The 24,459-nt window shown below is 35.0% G+C and overlaps 1 protein-coding gene across 2 annotated transcripts in view; it reads right to left on the reverse strand.

Moving 5' to 3' along the window:
* The window catches only part of Gfrl (Glial cell line-derived neurotrophic family receptor-like), a 1,341,875-nt gene that overhangs the window by 204,235 nt on the left and 1,113,181 nt on the right, over positions 1-24,459 (reverse strand). For both annotated transcript variants that reach the window (XM_069836786.1, XM_069836785.1), the window contains exon 5: positions 8,047-8,174. In XM_069836786.1, coding sequence (XP_069692887.1) covers positions 8,047-8,174 — 128 coding nt within the window. The remainder of the gene's footprint in view (positions 1-8,046; positions 8,175-24,459) is intronic.

Genomic DNA, 24,459 nt, shown 5'->3' on the forward strand with positions numbered 1-24,459 from the left:
TATATAATGCACAATAATTCACACAACAACAAAGTATGTGGCGAGGGTAAAAAGTAGAGGAAACAAACCTACAAATTCTAGGGAAAAAATTGAACTCTTCAAGCTATTGCTCGACACTTCCAGGAATGTATGAAATACTACACAGCTACTTCCATGGGGCGAAATTTAAAACACAAGTCTAGTGCTTCATTAAACATTTTAAACAGAAGTGTTAACAAATTTCATTCATAAATTTGGGTATGTGAAATCCAAATAAAATACGTAAAGTAACTTGAGTCGATAAAATTTTCAAGAAAAACAAAAAGTCTGGTATATTGAATAGCTTGAACTCGCAGTAACTAGAGTGGGAGGCAGAGAGTGGACGTGTGTCATAGTACCACCTGCACTGGGAGTTTTAAAATAAATATATTCATACAAACTGGTGAATGCATCTTGAAAATTATATCCTTATAACAGAAATTATGCTCCATTAGTAATATATTTGCCCAAATTTATGAAGGTGAGTTCGAAAACACTATGATAAGTACTAACCATTGGGTGACAAAAAAGATCAAGTAGTTTAAGTGTAAAAATAGTGCGAAATTTACTTGGTGTGTCTACAGCACGTCATTAAGTCATGCAATGGTGTGAGACACAAGCTCTGGTATTAATAAGTGTTCATAGTTATTTGAGGGGCAACTACACGTCAGCGCATATACAGCCGCATACCACACACTCCACAATGCATTCGTCAAACTTTACGTGAAATCTCATGAGCTACTGTTCAGACTCACACAATTATCTCAATAAGTATGTTCAATATCGTTTAGTCAGCGTTACTAAGAAGAACGATTATTTATAAGGCATCTTGCTCTGTTCGCAAGGGACCTTAAGGCTGGTTCACAATAAGCCGGGAACGGAAATGACAACGTGAACAGAAAAATATTATTTAAATACATGTATATTAACATTATTTCCGTTCTCGTTGTAGTTTCCATTCCCACTTTATTGTGAACCAGACTTAATACTTAATTTATGCGGTATAGCCATCACTTAGAAGGAGAATCTTGCTGTGTTCGTAAGGAACATTTTTCTTAATTCACGTGGTATAGCCATCACTTACAAGGAGAATCTTGCTGTGTTCGAAGGAATCTTGTTCTTAATTCACGTGGTATAGCCATCACTTACAAGGAGAATCTTGCTGTGTTCGTAAGGAACCTTTTTCTTAATTCACGTGGTATAGCCATCACTTACAAGGAGAATCTTGCTGTGTTCGAAGGAATTTTGTTCTTAATTCACGTGGTATAGCCATCATTTACAAGGTATGGCCGTCACTTACAAGGAGAATCTTGCTCTGTTCGAAGGAATCCTCTTCTTAATTCACGTGGTATGGCCGTCACTTATAAGGAGAATCTTGCTCTGTTCGAAGGAACCCTCTTCTTAATTCACGTGGTATGGCCGTCACTTACAAGGAGAATCTTGCTCTGTTCGAAGGAACCATCTTCTTAATTCACGTGGTATGGCCGTCACTTACAAGGAGAATCTTGCTCTGTTCGAAGGAACTCTCTTCTTAATTCACGTGGTATGGCTTTCACTTACAAGGAGAATCTTGCTCCGTTCGCAAGAAACCTTCTTCTTAATTCACGCGGTACAGCCATCAGTTTGTAGAAGCATCTGTCTCTGTTCGTGAGGATCCTAGTTCATTGGCACGCGCAACTATCACTTACATGTCTCATCTTTCTCTGAACGCAGGGAACCCGTTTTTTGCCCCTGTATCGCGTGGGACAAACAACACAGGAGAATATTTTTATATAGATTTTAGGAGACTTATTTCGCCGTAATGACTTTGTTTTCTATATTCCTCGAGAAAACCAAATATGGAAATTGCAAATTTAAACAAGGCCTGGCTTGAATTGAGGTTAGGATTTTTAATTATAGGCTATCGAGATTAGCCGACCTAAATCCCATGGAGGTCTATGAATCCTGTGGTATGCAGCTGAAATATGCCCACGTAAGTATCACTTCTGTGGGTACATAATCCTCACAATAATTGCAGTTTTTGAGCTATTATCTCGTTTACTCCCGGTTGTTACGTTCATTTTAATGAGGTTTTTGTAATCTTAACATAATCAATGATATAAGCAAACAAATTATATTAAATTCATTTACTGCGTAGAACTAGTTTATACTACTATAGAAAAAATTAAATTCTCACTGAAGTGATTCATGTTACTATTAAATCAAAACTTCAGTATCAAAAGTAAAGCATGGTTACTGAAAGGATTAAAATGTAGTCTGATCTGACTTATCCCGAATTGTGAGACAGGTACCTACAATTTTATAGTGTTCCACTGCTCTGCATGAAGTGACTCAAAGAGTTATTCATTGTGTTGCGTTTTATGTACAATGGCGATGAACGTTTCCGGACACTTGACATTCGGGAAGAAATTTGCAACAAATTAAATTTTAAGTTTATAAAATTAGCAACAGGGAGGAGAACACCTTCATAGAAGAATGCACATAAGCACACTACTCAGCAATGACGACAAATGACCTTGATACTATTTACATGTGACTCCTCACGCAAGATTGAAAGCGATGGGTTTTTTTCACTTGAAATAAATAGTTGAAATTCGATGCTGAGATCTAACCACGTGTAGCATAAGATAGTAAATAGAGAAACGAGTCACCAATAGACGAAATTTTTGTCTGGAAATCAACATTTAGTTATTTCTATGAACCGTGTAGGTCTTAGCGTGTATTTTAAGGCAACATATAATTTTAAATAATGCAAAAGCCTTTAGGTTTATTGTGACTTCTTATAAATCAACGTTGCACACGTTTTGTCTTTAAAAAGAAAATTCTGTCACGATATCAAAGTACAGTGTAAACGCTATGTGGATGTACCTATTGTATAAATCGTTCCTCTTTCTCAACTTGACGAACAGTATTCACGGGCTTGAGGTTGTTGGACAGTGCGTTACATAAAACATCTCATTTCCTCTCACCACTCTGAGTCGGTGTGTTTAGTGAAACGTTGCATTCATTTCCGCACTTCGTGTGAAATGCAATTTAGAACAGATAGTGTGTTTGCTGAAATTTTATTTTAAATATGAATGTAGAAGAGAATTCGTCAAATGATTTCCTGGAGAATCACGTTTTAGTAGACCAGCTATACACTATCTTAAAAATGTATATCAGTGGATTTAATGTTAACTAGAAGCAGGTGAAAGTTGCCGTAGCCAAGACGTTAGACGCAAACGACAGACGGCGGGCTCCTCGAAAGAATACGTACTCAAGGCTAATAAATTTAGAAACTGATTCTGTAAGAACAGTCGAAAATTATGAGAAATGTAAGGAGTAAAGTTTTTGACTGATCCCACTTCATTGTAGAGAAATATATTTATGAGTACAGTTTGTCCGTCGCTTCACTAATTCGGGCTTCATCCCCGGAAAGACACTTGTGGTGGATGAAGGTTTCCCGGGAGTGATTTTTGAGGTTGACAAGTTTCGAGACGAGACTTTTTCCGAGGTTACCGGAACTGATATTTGTGGTGGACAAGGCGTACCCCCGATTTGACTTGTGTTGAGAAATTCATAGTCCATGTAACAGAAGTTTTCTCCGGGAGCTCCGATTCCCCAGTGGCATTCAAACAAATCTCCATCATCTTCCCACATTATGGGTGTAGTGTAGACCAGCCTTGTGTGGCACACCCTGGGCAACGATTCTTTAGGTAAATTGATTTACACAACTGGTTTCATATGGGTGAATGACGAAGAGTCAATACCCGACACTAGACAAAAAATAAGTTTGGAGAACGAATGTTTCCCTGGGGTTCCCTGACATATTTGCGGTGAACGACTTTATAGGATGTGTCTCCATGTTTCTCCAGAATGATAATTGTAGTGGACAAATTTGAGACGCGAGAGTTTCTGAGCAAGTTCGGAGAATGAAAGATTCTCCTCGGTTGTTCATAGTGATAATTTTGATGGAGGAGTTTGGAGAATAATGCTTGTTCGGGTTCTCAGGAGTGATATTTGTGATGGACAATTTTGAGACGCGTGGATTTCTTCTGTGTTCACCAGTGACAGAATTGTCATGGACATGTTTGGAGAATGAAGGTTTCTTCGAAATTCTCCCGTGTGATACTTGTTGCGAGTGTTTCTTCTGAATTCTCCAATGAGACTTGTGGACAAGTTTGGATAAGAGTTTCTTCTCAATATCTGGTGTGATACTTATTGCGGAAATATTCGGGATTCTCCAGTATGAGACTTGAGGGGGAGAACTTTGGAGGATGAGGGTTTATCCGTGGATCACCACAATGGACTTGTTTTGGACAAGTTTGAAGAATGAGCGTTTCTTCTTCATTCTCTACTGTGATACTTGTGGAAAAATTTCGGACGCGAATGTTTCTTCTGGATTCTCCAATATGAGATTTCTGGTGGAAAATTTTGTAGAATGAGAGTATATTCGGAGTGCATTAGACTTATATCTGTGGTGGACAAAAGTATGGGATGCGGGTTTTTTTTCAGATTTTTCCGGAGTGGTAATTGTGGTGGAGAAAAATATGGAGGACGATGCTTTCTCCGGAGTTCTATCGTACTCCCAATTTTACAGATTTCACTGGACCAACATTCGACATTTCACCCCTATATTGTCATCATTTCTTCATCAAGATATATGGCGCAAGTAATGTCACATAGAGGAGGCGGCCAGATGCCAGATAGAACACTCTCTCATCCTTCAATTCTAACTACCATGAACACGTGCCGGTCAGGGATGCCAACGAAGAGACTCGTTCCCTCAATGAGACTATCTGTTAGGAAGCCGTCTTATCTACATCTGTGATATCTTCTGAGTACAAAATCATTCATCGAAGTAGTTGACATTCCACCTCTCCCTGCTAAGAAGTCATTAAGTGCAACAGACAATAGCTGTGTATGTGGAATTCAGGTCCGTCGCTCCGAGAATTGAAAATTAAATTTAAATTTACACTGAGTTTAACAAAACAACAAATATTAGAACTTGGAAAATCCAAATTATCTTCGTGAAATTTCCTTTAACTATGAAAAGTTCTGCAGTGTGGCCTGAACGGGCAGCAACTTCAATACTAAATAAGAGGAAATCTCTATGTGTGTGTACGACTGAGTGTGTGGAGGATGTTATATCATTGTACAACCGCATACACGTGGCTACAATTCGATATGATTTTGGTAATTTTTATTGATATTCAAACTCATTTATATACGCGTATAATGTTTGATAAGGAAATACATTTTGCGGAAGTATCAAAGGGATATTAGCAGTGTTAGCAGATTCAGTGATATCCAGACATAAACGAAACATCTTAATATAGTATGTAACTTTGCTTTTCGCCTACAAGACCCGTCCGGCGGTGAGCGGTGAAGAGATTCAACAATTCCATTGTTCGTAGGTTTCCTTATTATCGTCAAGCTGAGGAAGAGACGTTCGTTCTTTCATCTCACTAGACGTAGACTAAAGGCCTTAGGAGGCTAAATAAAGTGGAAAACGCAAGTTAATACACATTATTATTATTATTATTATTATTATTATTATTAGTAGTAGTAGTAGTAGTAGTAGTAGTAGTAGTAGTAGTAGCAGCACGAGTAATTATTTACTAATAAATAACTTATTTTAGTAGCTTTTTTCGTGATCGAGATTTTGGAAAGTCTATTTTCATAACATGAATAATTTTTTTATCGAAATAATTGTACTCATTGTTGAGAACATACTCCTAAATATGTGTAAATGTAAGTTACATAATATTTGTGTCTTACTGCCAAGAATTATAATCGTATTTAATTAAACTGGTGAAGATAAGCAACATTTAGTGTGCAATAATTTTGGCAAATTTGGATTAATTATGTAAGAAAGTACATTCCCAGTCAGGTCAATAAAAATTAGTTTATTTTTTTCAGTGCTTGTAATATATAAATCTACAAACTTGCTGGACTTGATGACGGTATTAAAACCACTTTCCATTTTATGGTAACGTGTATCAAAGACATTGTTGCTCTAGAGGAAAATTAGAAATTATTAAGTCATGTAGATATATGTGATAAAACTGTTTATGCAATATAACTGCACTGCATCTAAACATGAGATTTTCAAGTGCGTATTATATTACTCCAAATAATCTGCTATAATTTCCAGTGATTTTACGCCTCTTAATAATCATACACGTTGTACAGCTGATATTCCAACTTGGAAGATGTAAAATTAATGTCAGACTTGGTATAATTTAGCTATATACAGTTTGTAATTTTGTTTTCGACAACACAGCCGTGACTACAACGAAGACAGGCAACGAATGCGATAAACATCCTTGAGAAGCACAATGAACTATCTTAACACGGCAATGCATTTCAATGGTGAGAATGTCGGCAAGAATTGTGTCCGTCGGGAGAATTCGATGCAGGATTAAAATAGAGTAAGTATAATTCTGTTCCGAAGCTTATTACTCGACTTTCATATTTATGGGTGCTTAGTCAATAAATTATAAAACTTGAAGAATGATATATTGAAATAAACGAAATCGGACGACACATTACGATCAATAAGCTTGAGAGTTTATTAACAAGAAATTAATGTCAACATGTAATCTTATATTTAGTTATGGACAGCAAAGAATGAAGGAAACAATTTCAAACAATTTAAAAAGAAATGGTGTTACTGAAGTCGGGACACACTTGAAATCACTGAAACTTAAAATCATTTACGTAAAATTTAATTTCTTTCAGAAAATTATATTTAATTTTGTGAAAAACGTACAATATAAAATCGAAATATGACCGCTAATTTCTCCTCCAAATTAACCTCTCATACAGACTCTGCACAATACAGATTTTAGAGGAAATCCTAGGCAACTACATCACAAAACTTTGACGAATTATCTATTGAATTCATAGTACCACTGAATGTAACCAATTCTGGTCCCCTGAAACGAAACATTTTGGGAAACAGATTTTCGTAAAAAGTATTACCACTATACTACTGTACATGGGAACTTAGCTTAAATTGTTTTATTTTATTTCATTTTATTTTTATTTACTTAGATTTCGCAATACACGTTTCAAAGCAATCCAGATTATGAAATGAAAACAAATATCATGACGTCAAAGCCCGTTAATATGTGAATTAAGTTATATTTATGTGAATACCTACGTTCCAGTGTAGCGCGTGAGACATTTTTCACTGAATTGCTGTTTCCTGAAGAGTGGCAAATTAAGTCTTCGATAACATCTTGCTGCGCATCACATAAGTCGAGATGGAGGTAAATGCTTTGAGACTTGCTACTTCGACTTCACGACACGATCGCTGAGGGATTACGAGTCCAGTAGGGGAGAAGTGTTAAACACATCGAATTCTCCTCGGACACTGATTAATTATGCGCATGAGGGGTTTATTGATGCATACACGTTGCTGATTAACTACTGAAGTTACGGCATTGCGACTCCTGAAGTACACTTCCGCACTGAATTAAAATCCATATACTTAGCTTAGCACAATTAGCTTATGAGCAAATTAGATTTTCAATTTCTTTTAATCAATGTGAAAGGTGCTGACGACAGAACAGTTTGAAATTAGGCCAAAATTAGAGAAGAGGGAGGTATGAGTGGACCATTTGAAAGAAAGTGGTGCCGAGTGAGAAATAATAAAACACGGAGACTTGCATGCAACAAGCTAGCCAAGAAATGCATGCCCAACAAAGAAATGAGGACACAGTAATACACGAAAAACGATTTCTGACAACTACAAAAGTCGGGGTTTCTAAGCTCAATTAAAAAACAATGCGGGGTATTTACATTGGTAACCATATCATAGAAAGAGTTACTCCCCTTAAGTGACAACTATGTTTCCCCTCAATGAAATCACCCATACTGAATTCAGTATCTGGTCTGGCGGGCATGTATGCCCGAATAAAACTCCTGTCATGAGAATAATTATAGATATATGTAACTGATCTCATAATATCAACAACGTCAGTAACACTACATGGTTGGAATTAACAGAAGCAGCTGCGGCGGCGAGGCGAAACCACTCACCTACGCAAGGGTTGTGGTTCACCATGCTGAAGATCCTGTCGCACCGTCTCTTCATGTGGTTGTTCGGACAGATGCAGCCGAACATGGGCGACAGCCTGAGCTTGGTCCACGCTTCGTGGCACAGCTCCCTGCAACAGACACGGTTTGAGCTGCAAATTAATTACTCCCACATCGGGCATGAAGTTCCGAAATAATCATCAACAGAATGGTGCATAAGCGACTTTCTTCATCACAAGCATCATATGAAACCTAACCTGTATCGTCGTGGTAAATGGGTTTTACTTTCTCTTTGCATTCATTGGGACGCTGCAAAGTTTTTATTGTGATTCTTCCACGGAAACACAATCTTTCAACATTACTGACATCGAAAAATTGGTTTCGTCATGCCAACTCTCTCCTACAGCTACACCAAGTATCTATGATTTTCCTCATACGTAAGTATTGCACAAGTAGGCCTACTTAGATCTGTTACAAAAATAACTCAAAATGAAGTTTTACTTGAAACGAATTCTCATGGACTTTTTTCTACATATTTTTCTTATATGGGGTGCAGTGATAAATGAAACGGTGTAACACAAATCAATGTGTCTATGAACAAATGTTTCACATCAGTTAATTACTATTTACTAAATCGCACGTCCAATGAAAATCTCCAGATAAGCATTCTGTCGGTGAGAGAGAGAGAGAGAGAGAGAGAGAGAGAGAGAGAGAGAGACAGACAGAGAGAGAGAGACTTTCTTTTTGTTATTAACGGAAATTTTACAGTTACGAAAATGATTATTATAAAGACAAAATCAACATACAGTAGAGCATCGATTATCCGAATACTGATCAACCGAAACATCGGTTAACCGAAAGCGTTCCAGTCGGAAAATTTAAATATGCGAGCGCGCCATGTAGAAGTTCCGTTAGCGCTGTCTGCGAGATTTGGCTGCAAAAAAAAAAAAAAACGAGTCTCAGCACTGAAGCAAAAAAAAAAATGGACTTATTTTCCTAAACTCTAAGCCTATTTTAATGACCATTTTCAACTTCTCAAACTAGGCTAGTCAGTTCTCTGTTTCATTTGTAAGACGTGTGATACAAAATATATAATTATGTACAATTTGTGTTTAACATCAGTATTTCTGTTTCATACTGCTCCTGTGACACGTACAATTTGTTTTCGTAAATGATCCGTTATCCGAAAAATCAGTTATTCGAACACCCCCGTCCACAATTGTTTCGGATAATCGACGCTCTCCTGTATTTGTAATTCTGTTCATAATAATTACAATTTTCTTCCAACAACAAATTTTGTTTTAAACAGTCTACACGAATGCTGTGGGAAATTAAATTAACCCCACCTCTAACGAAAACAGAAAAAGTAAAATATCTCGTTATTGTCGTCAATTCACTTTCACAGTCTACATGTCGAATCATGCGAATTTGTTCTACTAGATTAATTTTCTTGGTATTCAAAATTTAGGAGATAATTAATGCAGGTAGAATTCACAGTCCGTGTGGTGATTTCACTTTATAAGCAACAGAATATTATACCATACCAGTAAGTCTAAATTTCTCTTTAACATTATTTACTCACAATCGCCACTATTTTATAGCAATTTTATTGGAAGGAAACTTGAAAAATTGAACTCTGTGTGCCCAGGGATGTTCGGTTTAGAGAAATATATTTTGTTAACGGGATTTATATATGGATAGATTTCTCATTTTGATGAGCAGACGAGAAAGAGAAGACTTGAATTGTCGTGGAAAGTACATTCCTCCTCTTTAGTGTGTTATCTAATGATGCTGTACCAACTACTATGTTATTTAGCGTGATAGCGAGACGGTAATTTGCGACATGAGGCCGAGGTTGCCATGGCAATATCTTACAGTGGTAGTCAGACCGAGCGCTGAGATTAATTAGACAACTACATTCGCCTTAAAATGGAAGCCGTCTGAAAGAAATTTAATGTGAACAAAATCACTGCGTGAAACTTGCACACGTGTAGTAGTTAGGTGATTATTTAGTGGGAAATACAAATTATAATTCTACTCAATGTCGGTTACTACGGGAAAATAACTGGTGCACAGTGCGTCAAATTACGAATCTGGCTGGACGAAAGCATTTTTCATCACAAAAATCATGATTTATCCCGTGTATATTATTCAATTTCCTCCAATCTGAGTTACCTCCGCGCACGGAGTGGAAGTCTGTGGTTGTATTTATGCACTGAAGGTATGGTAATTTATGTCTTACCAGATTCAGTAAATATTTAAAATAGATACTCAATAGTTTTAATGGCATTACTTCTATAAGAAACTTAACAGTTATTTCACATTTAATGCCTTTGACCAGTCTCTTAATACACTGCGCCACTCTGTGTCACGATCTAAGTTGTGCTAAAATGTAATTTAGGGCAAGTATTGAATTATTTGCACATTCTTGCAACTTAGTTATTTTACATTTTATAGGTCGGTGCGCAATCGGTTATCACGCGGTTACAGTTATTTGAAGAACTATACTCGAAGATACTGGAAAAAGAAACGCTTACTAACTACATGAAATACATAAATGTTTGAAAGGAATCTAAAGGATTTTGTAGATAATTTCAGTCGTCAGTGGAAGCAGGTTCATAGAAGTAAAGAAAAATTTCGTATCAAGTATTCTGATTGGCCGAAAAAGTAAATAAATAACATTATTTTTCTAAATCGAGATATGATGCAATACTCGCTAGAAAAACAGGAGCTGTATTTAACCTCATCCATCTCGTCTCTAGGAAGACCCAGGAAGCTATTCCGTGAAAGTAGTAGGATCTAGTAGACCTAAAAGAAGAGAAATTCAACCTCCTGTCTCTGCACATTCTCAACAAGAACTAGACCAGATAAATTTATTGTTTGAAAACGAAACTACAGAATTGATGAGGTGGGAAGTCAGTATAATTGAAAATCAAATCATGTTCCTCAAACTATACACAGTAACAGTTAATCACAAAAAGAATGAGCTACATGAGAAACTGTTTACTGAAGACGGTACATAGAAAAATCTGTGACGTTATTACAGACACTGTACCTGTTTTGCCTTCTAACATTACAGCGGGTGTTAATGAAGAAGTAATAAGACGATTCTAAATTATTTCGTCTACAATTTCCTTTCCGTTACCAATCAACATCATTTCATTCAACAAGTATGCACAGGAAACAACACAATTATATCGAAATATGTATGCATGGTGCCATACGCCAGTCACAGTGCATAATGTGTTAAACTTTCTCCAAACAACACCCCTCTTATACAAACGCAATGAGAGTTTGTACACAAAAATATTATGCTACTTGTATTTTCTGTACAAATTTAAAAAAAAAATCTGTTAGGAGAAAAGTTATTAATTCTGTCTAAAACCATCCCTAAAAAGGGGTAGTTTGTCATATACAATCGTGATGAGAATTTTTATACAAACAACATATGCTCCCTGTAACTTCTATGTAAATGTTCACGAAAATCTGTTAGGTATTAGAAAAGTTATTAACTTTGTCTAAAATCATTCCCTATAAAGGGGTAGTTCCTCTTCGACAAGCATAATGAGAGTTTGTACACAAAAAATATATTTCATGAAAATCTGTTACATAGAATATAAGTTATTAATTTTGTACAGCTAGATTTGCGCTTTAACCCACTGTGGTGGAATCCTTCCTCCTCAGCGTGCACTATGATGCTAATAGGTTGGGATCTATGTACATTTACTGATTTTAATCCTCCAATACGTTGCTTTATAAACTTTTAATTCTCTGTTTCTAACGCCATATTTTATTTATATTATCAGCTTAAAATTAGAAACAAATGGTGTGACAAACGAATTGAGGGAGAAAGCAACGTTGCATTATTCTGAATCTCTTCCACCGATGTTTTGATTAACATTTCCAAGTATGGTTCACGTGAAAAAAAGAGGAGTTACAAGCGGCTAAATCCACTGATTGGCACTCCGTATTTAGACATAGAGAAATTCAAACAAAAGAGGAAATGCGGCCCAGGAGGTTCAGGATGGTATTTATAGTAGGTTGAGTTTTAAAAAATAAATTATTTACAGTCAAAGAATATCTGACCCTTTGTGGTTAGGGCAGTTGTAGGACTTGTTGGAGTGGAGTTATTTCTGCTTATTTTAATATGGAATGTAATATTGACTTTGGTAACGATCGTGTTTGTCCTTATTTAAGGTACTGGATTTAAAAGTCTTCAAGAATTTTGATACCTGGAGCAATCCGGTGCTTATGATTGAAGAGTAGCAGATCTATCTATCTATCTATCTATCTATCTATCTATCTATCTATCTATCTATCTATCTATCTATCTATCTATCTATCTATCTATCTATCTATCTATCTATCTATCTATCTATCTATCTATCTATCTATCTATCTATCTATCTATCTATCTATCTATCTATCTATCTATCTATCTATCTATCTATCTATCTATCTATCTATCTATCTATCTATCTATCTATCTATCTATCTATCTATCTATCTATCTATCTATCTATCTATCTATCTATCTATCTATCTATCTATCTATCTATCTATCTATCTATCTATCTATCTATCTATCTATCTATCTATCTATCTATCTATCTATCTATCTATCTATCTATCTATCTATCTATCTATCTATCTATCTATCTATCTATCTATCTATCTATCTATCTATCTATCTATCTATCTATCTATCTATCTATCTATCTATCTATCTATCTATCTATCTATCTATCTATCTATCTATCTATCTATCTATCTATCTATCTATCTATCTATCTATCTATCTATCTATCTATCTATCTATCTATCTATCTATCTATCTATCTATCTATCTATCTATCTATCTATCTATCTATCTATCTATCTATCTATCTATCTATCTATCTATCTATCTATCTATCTATCTATCTATCTATCTATCTATCTATCTATCTATCTATCTATCTATCTATCTATCTATCTATCTATCTATCTATCTATCTATCTATCTATCTATCTATCTATCTATCTATCTATCTATCTATCTATCTATCTATCTATCTATCTATCTATCTATCTATCTATCTATCTATCTATCTATCTATCTATCTATCTATCTATCTATCTATCTATCTATCTATCTATCTATCTATCTATCTATCTATCTATCTATCTATCTATCTATCTATCTATCTATCTATCTATCTATCTATCTATCTATCTATCTATCTATCTATCTATCTATCTATCTATCTATCTATCTATCTATCTATCTATCTATCTATCTATCTATCTATCTATCTATCTATCTATCTATCTATCTATCTATCTATCTATCTATCTATCTATCTATCTATCTATCTATCTATCTATCTATCTATCTATCTATCTATCTATCTATCTATCTATCTATCTATCTATCTATCTATCTATCTATCTATCTATCTATCTATCTATCTATCTATCTATCTATCTATCTATCTATCTATCTATCTATCTATCTATCTATCTATCTATCTATCTATCTATCTATCTATCTATCTATCTATCTATCTATCTATCTATCTATCTATCTATCTATCTATCTATCTATCTATCTATCTATCTATCTATCTATCTATCTATCTATCTATCTATCTATCTATCTATCTATCTATCTATCTATCTATCTATCTATCTATCTATCTATCTATCTATCTATCTATCTATCTATCTATCTATCTATCTATCTATCTATCTATCTATCTATCTATCTATCTATCTATCTATCTATCTATCTATCTATCTATCTATCTACCTATCTACCTACCTATCAGCAAGGCAAGGCAGAATTCACATGTTCCGACATCCGGACATCACAGTAAGGCTGCTTATTTTCCTTTCGACATACCCATCTACTACAAAAAAAATAAATTTTGCGTATCAATTTGGCGATGAGTTCACAACTGTGACATATTTTCAGGTAATTATTTTTTTCAATATACTATTATCTTAGTTTCTTCTTCTTCTCCTTTTTTCATTTCAAGTGTCCGAGTAATGTCGTTTTATCCATTTCATCCATTCCGACCTACTCGAATCTCCATAACCTGCTACGGATTTATTACATCGCATATCAGTTTAAATTTCTATTAGGAATTTTTTGTTACTTAAGAGAAAATAAGTAATATATGAAACACGTTTTATACAAGATTTACACCGGCGGTCTATACACTATCGGAAGAGCTCTAATAAGTTACATATATCATTCAGAGAAAAAAAAAACATATTCGAAGTGTAAAAGAAAAGGTGAATGTTCAGCTCACATTATAACTATAAGTAATAGAACAAGAATTGTGTATTTGAAGGGTCCTACTGAGACTGAACAGTTGTAGACAATCGTATGTCTAATGTGGGAGAGGTTGAATCAGTTAATTTGTTGCTAACCTAAAAAGAATCACTGCAGAACATCACAAAATGCTACCTGCCTGAAATCTACGAAATGAATTAAGAGAAGTTGCCTTCACACGTTTTAGTAGTTCCACCAGATAGGCAGAATCGAAGGAAAATGTCGCTCGAGGTTATTCCAGCCAATTCTCGAATGATCGAAGAACTGCATAACATCCCACATAATTTTCGTAGAATAGGTTGAGCGACATGAAGTTTTTAAGAAATCCTGACAGAATATTGAAAAAGGAACAGGCGGACATAAAGACGATGTTAAATCTGTTGGGAATTGGAAAGAGAGTCAGAAAATCGCGAGAAAGCACCAAATTGTTGAAAAAAATTGTAGAATTTGTTTCCAAATTTAATTAATACAAAAGTATAAATGTTGTTTCTGGATTTTTACGTGCCATTGGACACAATATCTTCTAAATTTTACTAAGAGAAAAAAGTATGATTATAACCATCAGTAATAATCATTTTAACCGCTTATTAATTAATCTTACAAAAATCTGCAGTAGTGAAAACTAATTACTTGTGGAATAAATATAATGTGGCAAAGGAATACCATGAAGTAAAGTCTTTGGGCTGCGGCAAAATTGCTTGTGGAACTAAAGAGCTGTGAAACTTCTAGCTTTGGCAAAAACGTTTTGGAAAAACTGTGCATCAATCGTTGTATGATCATAACATGTTCGATGAAACAATAAGTAATTTTCAATTTTATTGTTTTTATTTACACAGCAAATGTCAGGTCCTGATAAAATTATGAACACTTTAAATAATGCCTAACGGGAATATTTTTGGATTTCAGTTGAATATTTCATCACAATTTTCTATTTTTAATCCCGGGGTGTTTTTTGTTTCTCCTGTAGAATTGGTAAGAATGAAATTGACCTGTTGTTCCATTATCTTGTCTAGAAAATGAAACGTTAAGGAAATTATTTATTGAGGAATAAATTCTTAAACTAAATACTAAAGTAGCTTGCTGTAAGAAATTATGTACATCGATAAAAGAAGTAAACTTGAAGAAAAGAAGAACAGTGAAGAACAACTGAGAAAGTTGTGGTAAATATATTCATGTTATAATTTTTAAAGGTAAAAGTGTGTAAATCTTGATTTAAACCGCAAGGGTTAGGTAAGAGGAATAGCACAGTAAACGAAATAGAAAAGTGAAAAAGCATCACTATTAACGGATGATAAGTACCTACTTATATATAGCAACATATCGGTGAATTGGAGGTAGATGTATCAAGGAAATTCACCAACACACACACATCGTCAGAAGTAATTCTGTAACAGTTGTAGAAATGTTTATTTCAGGATTACGAAAGTAAGAGTATATTCAGGTTTCATAAAAGTAAGAACACACGTTTTCAATAGGCTAGAAGATGAGTTTTCGAAACGTTGATAGAAGATTGTCGCATAATATCAGGTTACACTACTTAGAAAGATGTCACTTAACTTAAGTATAAACAAATGAGGTAAGAAGAAATTAAATATTGTCCTTCTTTTTCAGCTATCTGAACGAGCGTGCTGTGTTGTAGGCATGGAAACAGCCGGTGGAGCGTTGCATATAAAAAGAACGCAAACATTTTCAAAACTAGAGATTTTACGAGGCACGTAAGAGTTCAATTTAGATGGTATCGTTTGTGGTGAGTGGAATTGCTCTTTGCGGTAGCTGCAGTAATATATCATTATCAGTCCCTTTTTATGTTTGCCCTCGAACATTAAGAATAGGGAAGAAAGCTATAATACTTAAGAACCAAGCACGCCTACTCCACACGGTCACGGTATGTACGAGATGTGGTCTGCTCGGAACAAATGTGTAATCCGAAATCTCGTCCTTCCCTTGTTTCCATTTCTCGTAAGAAAACGCACAGCGAATTAAGATTGCATGGTCAGAATCGGATTCAGAACAAGATTCACATCAGCCAGTCCTGCACCGTCAAACGACGCGTCAAATACTGTGAAAAGCAGATACTAGACAAATGAAGAAGGAAAACCTTTAATCATTTTAATGGTACTACTGTAGTTCAGCATTTCCATGCTACCACTATAAATGCCTGACACTACTATAAAAGTTCTTATGAAAAGTATGAAAAATATACACCGACCGTGAGTCATGAATTTCGTTTTGCGAGGAATTCCGACGCAACTTGGCATTCCAGGCATAAACATGAAATAATATTTTATTTTATTATATGTAGGCCTATGTACAACGGCCTTAATTTAAATAATTGCTACATTTTACTAATCTGACAAATCTCCCACTATCGCGTCTCTATAAATGGCTTACTTTACCCAAGTTAAGAAGTTGTCATTCTGAAGTATTATCTATGTACTATAACCTCCTAAAATAATAATAATAATAATAATAATAATAATAATAATAATAATAATAATAATAATAATAATGGAGTGAAAATGGAGACTGTCTCCAACACTAATGCTTTTGTTAGTAACTAATAATTCTTAATAAATCTGAAATATTCCTTTCGCAATGTGAAAAAATTAACGAATAAAGTATATATATAATGCAATACAAAAATGTTCTGCTTCTAAGGTGTGATCTCCTCCGTATCATGTTACTTTTATGTCGGGTACATGGATCGTGTGCGAAGACTAAGAAGGCGGAACGATTGGAGAATGATTTTGCTGTGAAAGACCTGCCTTTGGGCAGAACACTATGAATGAATGAATGAATGAATGAATGAATGAATGCTACTTTTTTCAAATAATTACTGTAGATCTATATTACACTGAAACGCTTGCTTGAAAAGTATTCTTGTTACATTGCTCTTTGTTTGTCCTCCATATCACGTGACAGAAATCGTAATTTTTGTTATTTTCCCGAGTTAAGGATATGCCTGGGGAACCACTATCCTGAATGGAAATTACACTTATTTTCAATAATTCAATGTCGTAAAAGTTTATTTCGGGGTACATTTATTTACTAATAACGAAAAACTCCTCCGCAAACCACCATTGAAGTAGGCTGCATTATTGCTTATATGTGTAGATAACTCACAAGATGTGAAGTATCGCCAGATATTGTGGTGTTGGAGTTATTTAGAAGTATGTCGTGCACACCTCTGTCACTTATTCGTAAATCGAAGGAAATCATCACGCAGAGGATTGATGTTGTGCATACTGTATCCTGGTCTGCAAGAAGCAGACGGACACCTGCAATACTTGAAGTTCAATTCTTTTGAATAAACTGCATTTATTTTGGTACAAGAGGTGCTCCTTTTTCCAAATAGCTTCTCCATTAAATGAAATAGCAGTACAGGCATTTTAAAACCTGTAACTTACAGAAAATCTAGTTATGTATGAATCTATGTCTGTATGTGCATGCATTTTTATTTTAGTATGTTATTTTACGACGCTTTATCAACAGCTTAGGTTATTTAGCGTCTGAATAAGATGAAGGTGACAATGCCGGTGAAATGAGTCCGGGGTCCAACACCGAAAGTTACCCAGCATTTGTTCATATGGGGTTGAGGGAAAACCCCGGAAAAAACCTCAACCAGGTAACTTGGTCCGACCAGGAATCGAACCCGGGCCACCTGGTTTCGCGGCCAGACGCGCTAACCGTTACTCCACAGGTGTGGACATGTGCATGTATGTGCACATGCTTTCAAATAATATGCAGTGAGGTTGTTTCCTCGCTGTCCCAGAGTAAATATTTGTCACGCGGCCGAAATATCGAATTACAAAGCCGACAATGCTGGCAGAGAATGCCTGGCTATTAGGGACGGAGAACGTTTGGCATTTGTGTCTCATATCGGGAGGTTACTTTGTTCAAATATGTGTAGTTTGCTTTTGTAACTCATAGAGAGCATTTAGCTATATTACGCAAGTTATTTTGTCAAGGTCTGTAATTGTTTTGTTTGATTTTGAATAATAATTAATTTGCATTAGGTCTGTGGTATTTCGCATTTTGTTCATAACAGCTTAATAAAAATCAACCGTTTCCACAATTGAATACATTCCCAGAATATTGTTAGATAATCCGTTTGAACTACTTCACAGGTGACAATGTAAATAATATAATTCAGTGTATACCCACAAATATGCAGCAAAAATAATTTCATGTTGTTTAATTAGTACTGTTTTAGTGACATAGCAAGTCAACAGCCCACATTATCAATCACTATGCACCTATATTACACTTCGAAATGACAAGAATGTCGCATAGTCAAATCCAGTGTTTCAAGTATAGTAGAATATCAGTTCTCTGACACTGTATACCTGAACGACACAAACATATTATTAATATACTGTCAGTGAATAAGTAATAACTGCTTTACCGTGTTAATATTATGGTAAATAGTTTCGACGTGGTGTCCGTCATTCTCCGAAATGTTTTTTATTTTTTTTTTATTTTAGTTGGTTATTTTACGACGCTTTATCAACATCTTAGGTTATTTAGCGTCTGAATGAGATGAAGATGATAATGCCGGTGAAATGAGTCCGGGGTCCAACACCGAAAGTTACCCAGCATTTGTTCATATTGGGTTGAGGGAAAACCCCGGAAAAAACTCAACCAGGTAACTTGTCCGGACCGGGAATCGAACCCGAGCCACCTGGTTTCGTGGCTAGACGCGCTAACCGTTACTCCACAGGTGTGGACTCCGAAATGTCAAAAGAGTGTATCCAAGAATGAATAATATTCTGTATTAAGTAAAATAAAATAACATTACAAACACTTTCGTTTTGTCTAAAGCACATTGAAAAATAATTCACATTCACTATATTCACTGCAATGAAAATAACGAATTAATCCACAGGTATACAGGGTGTTTCTAAATTAGACCGACAAACTTTGGGATCGGATATACAAACCTTCTTTCAAACAGTTTTTGTTAAACAACCCATGGGCTGCGACACTTCCTTTCAGAGCAAGAGTGGCTTATGTCGTTACATGGTTCGATCGTACAGGAAGGGATTGAAGTAATTAGTTACGTCAAAAGTGAATAAACAAATCAATGTTACAGGCACAATTTAATGCCCCAAACATACAGAAAAACACAAACAAAACAAACCGAATGAAAAGGAAAAACACTCACTTCAGTGTTACATTAGTAGTGTGGACCCATTGCTTCATTGTCTCATCATTACAAGTCCACTGACTTCCAGACAAGCATGGAATCGACGTGCCATACTTTGTCGTACGCTTTCAAAGACTCCAGGCATTTGCCTGATTTTAGCTACTGCGCAGACAATGCATGTTGCAAGATCTTCTTCAGAGTCAACAGGGGTTTCATAAACCACAGGTAATCAAATTGGGTTAATGCATGATACCGAGCTCAGGGAACAAACAAACCGGGTCGAAGAATGATACTGCACTGATGGAGTAAACAAACTGGGTGGTAGCATTAAACTGAGACGAAGCGTCCTAGCCCATGGGTTCCTTAAAGAAAAGTGCTTCATTGAAAGATTTGTCGGTCAACTGCGACGATATAGAGCAGATCACTTATAAACAATGGGTAATAGTCGGACATATTGCAGTCATCCTTTGAAGATTTCCTAGATAAATAATCTACTAAATTATTAGCCTTGTTGCCTCATACATTTATAGCTGAACGGCAATTTTCATTTCTGAAAGAACGAAAAGAGCAATTGGAGTCAGGAGAATTCATTGTAATTGGTAACTTATCTGAAAATTATGCTTTTGTGGTAGAAAATTCTGTTCAGAGGGTTCACTGGAATATTAAGCAGACCACGACCCACCATTACAGAACACAAGAGCTTTGTAGCAATGTCAGTCAATCTAAAGCATGACACAAACGCTGTCCTAATTTTTCAAACTGAATTAATATAATTTGTGAGAAAGGAAATAGCAAACGTTAAACATAAAATTTACTTTTCCGCTGGAACCACTGCGCAATATAAAACATTAATACTTTTGCAAAAATGTGTTTTCATAAAGAGAATTTCGGTATTGCAGCTCAATGGCACTTTTTCGCGACATCTAATGGAAAGGATCATGTGATGGCATTGGAGATGCACCTAAAAACTTTCGCCAAATTCCAGTCTCCAATTAAGTCAGGATCCCACCACAACACCTAAAGAAGTGTTTATCTGGGCTCAGAAGAATATTAAAAATATTTATTTCAACATAAAGAAAACGGTGAAATTTTAAACTATAGATATGGGAGAATAAAACGAGTATGTGGCACTGTGAAGTTCCCACTATCGAGAACAAAGGGAGTCTTTTGAAAATGTCGTATTTATACAGATTAATGTGTTGGCTTCTACTGCATTGTGATTTTTATCCTATTTTTTATTACCTTCCTGAATAATTTGTGTTCGTGCGAAACTCTAAATTACGTAATATTTAATTAAAAGTGTTAGCTACTCATTAAGTTTGATGAGTCTGAGTCACTAATGTGCATCCGCAGCACGCACACATCCACATGGCGCATCCGATGTGGTAAGGAATTTAATTCTGATACAACTAAAATTTCGTAGTATTATTTAATACATATGAGGGAATTACATAGTATTTTTGCTGAAATTTTAAAGCATCGAGTGACGTTAAAATATCATTTTACAAAAAATAAAATGCATTATAATTCTTCACATTACTTTTCAAATTCGAGTAAGAAAATCGCAGAAAAAAGTGCTTACTATTAGCTCCAAATTGATATATACAACAATTCCCTATGATAAATATAACCAGAGGCATGCTTAGATACATAAAGAAATGTGCGCGACATTTTGAAAATGTCGATAATCAATTAATACGAAAATACGCTTTTCTCTGGAAAACAAAACTATGCATGCACGATATTTGATCAATTAGAACACACTGATAAAGTTTGAAGAAAATCGAAGATCATGACATAAATTATCGCCAGATTTTATTCGATTTGACGTGGAATGACTCCTGAGCGAATGCAGAGAGCAAAACACCGAAATTCGGCAGAAGGTAGTCTAATATCATGTTGTCCAGTTTGAAGTGGACAGAACTACGTATACAGATCATAAGCTAATTAGCTTACATATATGACTTCCATTTAATTAGTCAAAGATGAAACACGATACCCATTTCAAGAACACTTACTAGGGAATAGGCCTATAACTGGACGAAAGAGGAATTAATAAGAATACGAAGAAGCTACTGTAAATAATAATAATAATAATAATAATAATAATAATAATAATAATAATAATCATAATCATCATCATCATCATCCGTGACCAGCCGGCTGCTGGCCTCACGCCACATGTCGAAGCAGAGGTGGACGATCCTCCCAGCCGTTATAGCTGTATTTCGCTATCTATCATAGCTCCCCAAGTGCATCACGATGCTAGGTGGGCACCGGTCCCAAACACTGGCCGAAATTTCATGAGAAAATTTCTTCCCCCATGAGGACTCGAACCAGCGCGCATTCTGTAACGCGAGTCCTAGGCGGGATGCCACAATAAAGAAATTATCACATGTGAACACGCATACTGATAAAGAAAACATAGAATACAGGAAAGACTGGAATCATAACAATATGTAAATCAGTTACAAAGTCAAGAAGAGAGATTACAGCAGGAAGAAAAATGAAGGATAAGGTAAGAGTAAAGTATTACGGAAAGAGTAGACCTACTGGACGACTGAAGATGAACAAGAAAGCATAAAGAAGAAAGAAAGAAAACCAGAGGAAAGAAAGAAAACCAGAGAAATTGAAGAACAAAAATAGAAAATAAGGAATTCATGTTGGCAGAAAATGGGGGGGAAAGACCAAAATATTAGAAGGATAAGAATTGACAATAATACGAAAAACATAAGACCAGAAAATGAAGTAAAATACGACAAGGAGAAGGAGAGGGAGAGGGGGAAGAGAGAAACAAAAGGTGACAATAATTAAGACGAAGGAAACAATTTGAATGAGGAAAAGAGAACTTTTGAATTAAAAATTATTAATAAAGAAACAGGCATATGAGTCATTCCACGTCAAATCGCACAAAATTATACAAATTTTGACCTTCATATTTCTGATTGCGTTTATATTTTTTTACCAACTCTACAATATGGGTCTAATAAACCAACAAGCGTATTTTTATTTCCTCCCAAGTCCACATGTTTTTAAAATATTACATGTTAAAATTCGTTAAAAATGTTGCACAATGCAACATTTAAAGCTCATATTTCTGACGATATTGATGTTAAAATTAAAAAAAAAATGCATTTAAAAGCTTAAAGTATTGTCTTTTATTAAATATTTACTAACTCATTTTAATATAATTACTACAAATATTTTTTTATAATTCAATTTTTAAAACATATATATAAATGTGAAATAGCCCTATTACAAATCTAAAAAAATCCCTACTAGGTGCACTGAAGTATTCTTAATAATTCCAGAAAAAATCAGAATGGGATCTCCAATAGTTTAATGGAAATTTAATTACTTATGACAGAATGTGTAGCAGTCGGCGCAGCAGCAGTGGACGGGAAGCGTTAAAGCGCTCTGGGAGGTTTATCGGCGCTGGATGATTGACTGAACGTTGCAACATTACACCCAGTACGGATCAAGTTACTCGAGGAAACACTGCTAATTTACTTATTATGATATATTCAAATAATTGTACACTATGCTTTTTAAATGTTTCTTTTCATTCACACTTTAAATTTTCATTCGCCTACCTTCTTTCTTGAAAGAAAATTGTTTTACTGAATCTTCAGTTTTTGACAACGGAATGAGAGAGTGTAATTTTAATGTACCAGTTATTGGTTTTAGATTATGGTATCTGGCCTGTAATTTTCAGTGTGGTTTTTGTGCTTATTGAATGGACAAAATGTAAATGACACGTTAGAAATGTTTATTGTGACCAATCAGTAATTTTTTTTTTTTTGGTGTTGTTATAGGATCTTGTATAGGCTAACTCTTGTGGCAAGTCTTTTAAAAGTATCTCCAATGCCATCACATGGACCTTTACCATGCGACGTTGCAAAGAAGTATCATTCAGCACTAATTCCATAATCGTCTTCATGTAAGCAATTATTTTTAAAATTCTTTTTTTTTTTTTTTTTTGTATTGTGAACTTGATCCATTGGAAAAGTAGATGATTTTTACATATCGTTGAATTCTTGCTTTAAGAAATTGATTACTTCGGACTGAAAAAAGTGAAAGGGATCGGTGTCATGTTTCATGGTTTCTGAGATGATAATACTTTTGTAACAAATTTTCTGTGTCTCCTTTGAAATATACTACGAAAGGATTTATTTATTTATTTATATACACAGAATAAAGAATATATTTACAAACAAGAGAAATAGAAATAAAATAATACAATCAATATAAAAAAGGCTGTACACTAGTATTAACAAAATTTGAGACCGAATGAGCAGCGCTCGTGTTCGGTCGCAGTTCAGATATAATATTAATAGGCTTATAAGAGAATATAAAATAAAATAAAGTAGGAATTAAAATTAAAATTGTATTGTTTTGTGGCTTGGCATATGTTCCAATGCACACCTTGTATTGAATCTTGTATTACAAATGAATAATTTTCAGAAAAGTCTGCAATAACTATGTAATTTTCAGGTTGTACATTTCTTTGCATTCCGTCAAAAATAAAATATGGCTGACGTTTGAAGGATGACGATGCATCTTCTACATGAAAAACTTTACATGCTAGGGAGCCTTTTACTTTTTGAAACTTTTCATGGGGGTATCGTTTTTGTTGTAGCTTTCTTTTCTTGATAGGAGATTCTATTGACATCAAACTCTTGTTTAATTCCTCAATATTAGTGATTTCTAGCACTGTATCCATAGAACTGCTAGAAGAAGAACTGGGATAATCACTTTCCCTGAATAATTTCGAGGGAAAAATTGTTCCGGAGCCGGGTATCGAACCCGGGACCTTTGGTTTAACGTACCGACGCTCAACCACTGAGCTACCCGGGAACTCTAACCGACACCGATCCAATTTTTCCCTCTATATCCACAGACCTCAAAGTGGGCTGACAACCGTCAAGCAACCAACTTCGAGTGCACACTA

This window comes from Periplaneta americana, chromosome 10 (assembly GCF_040183065.1).
Source record: "Periplaneta americana isolate PAMFEO1 chromosome 10, P.americana_PAMFEO1_priV1, whole genome shotgun sequence".
NCBI classification, from domain to species: Eukaryota; Metazoa; Arthropoda; class Insecta; order Blattodea; family Blattidae; genus Periplaneta; species Periplaneta americana.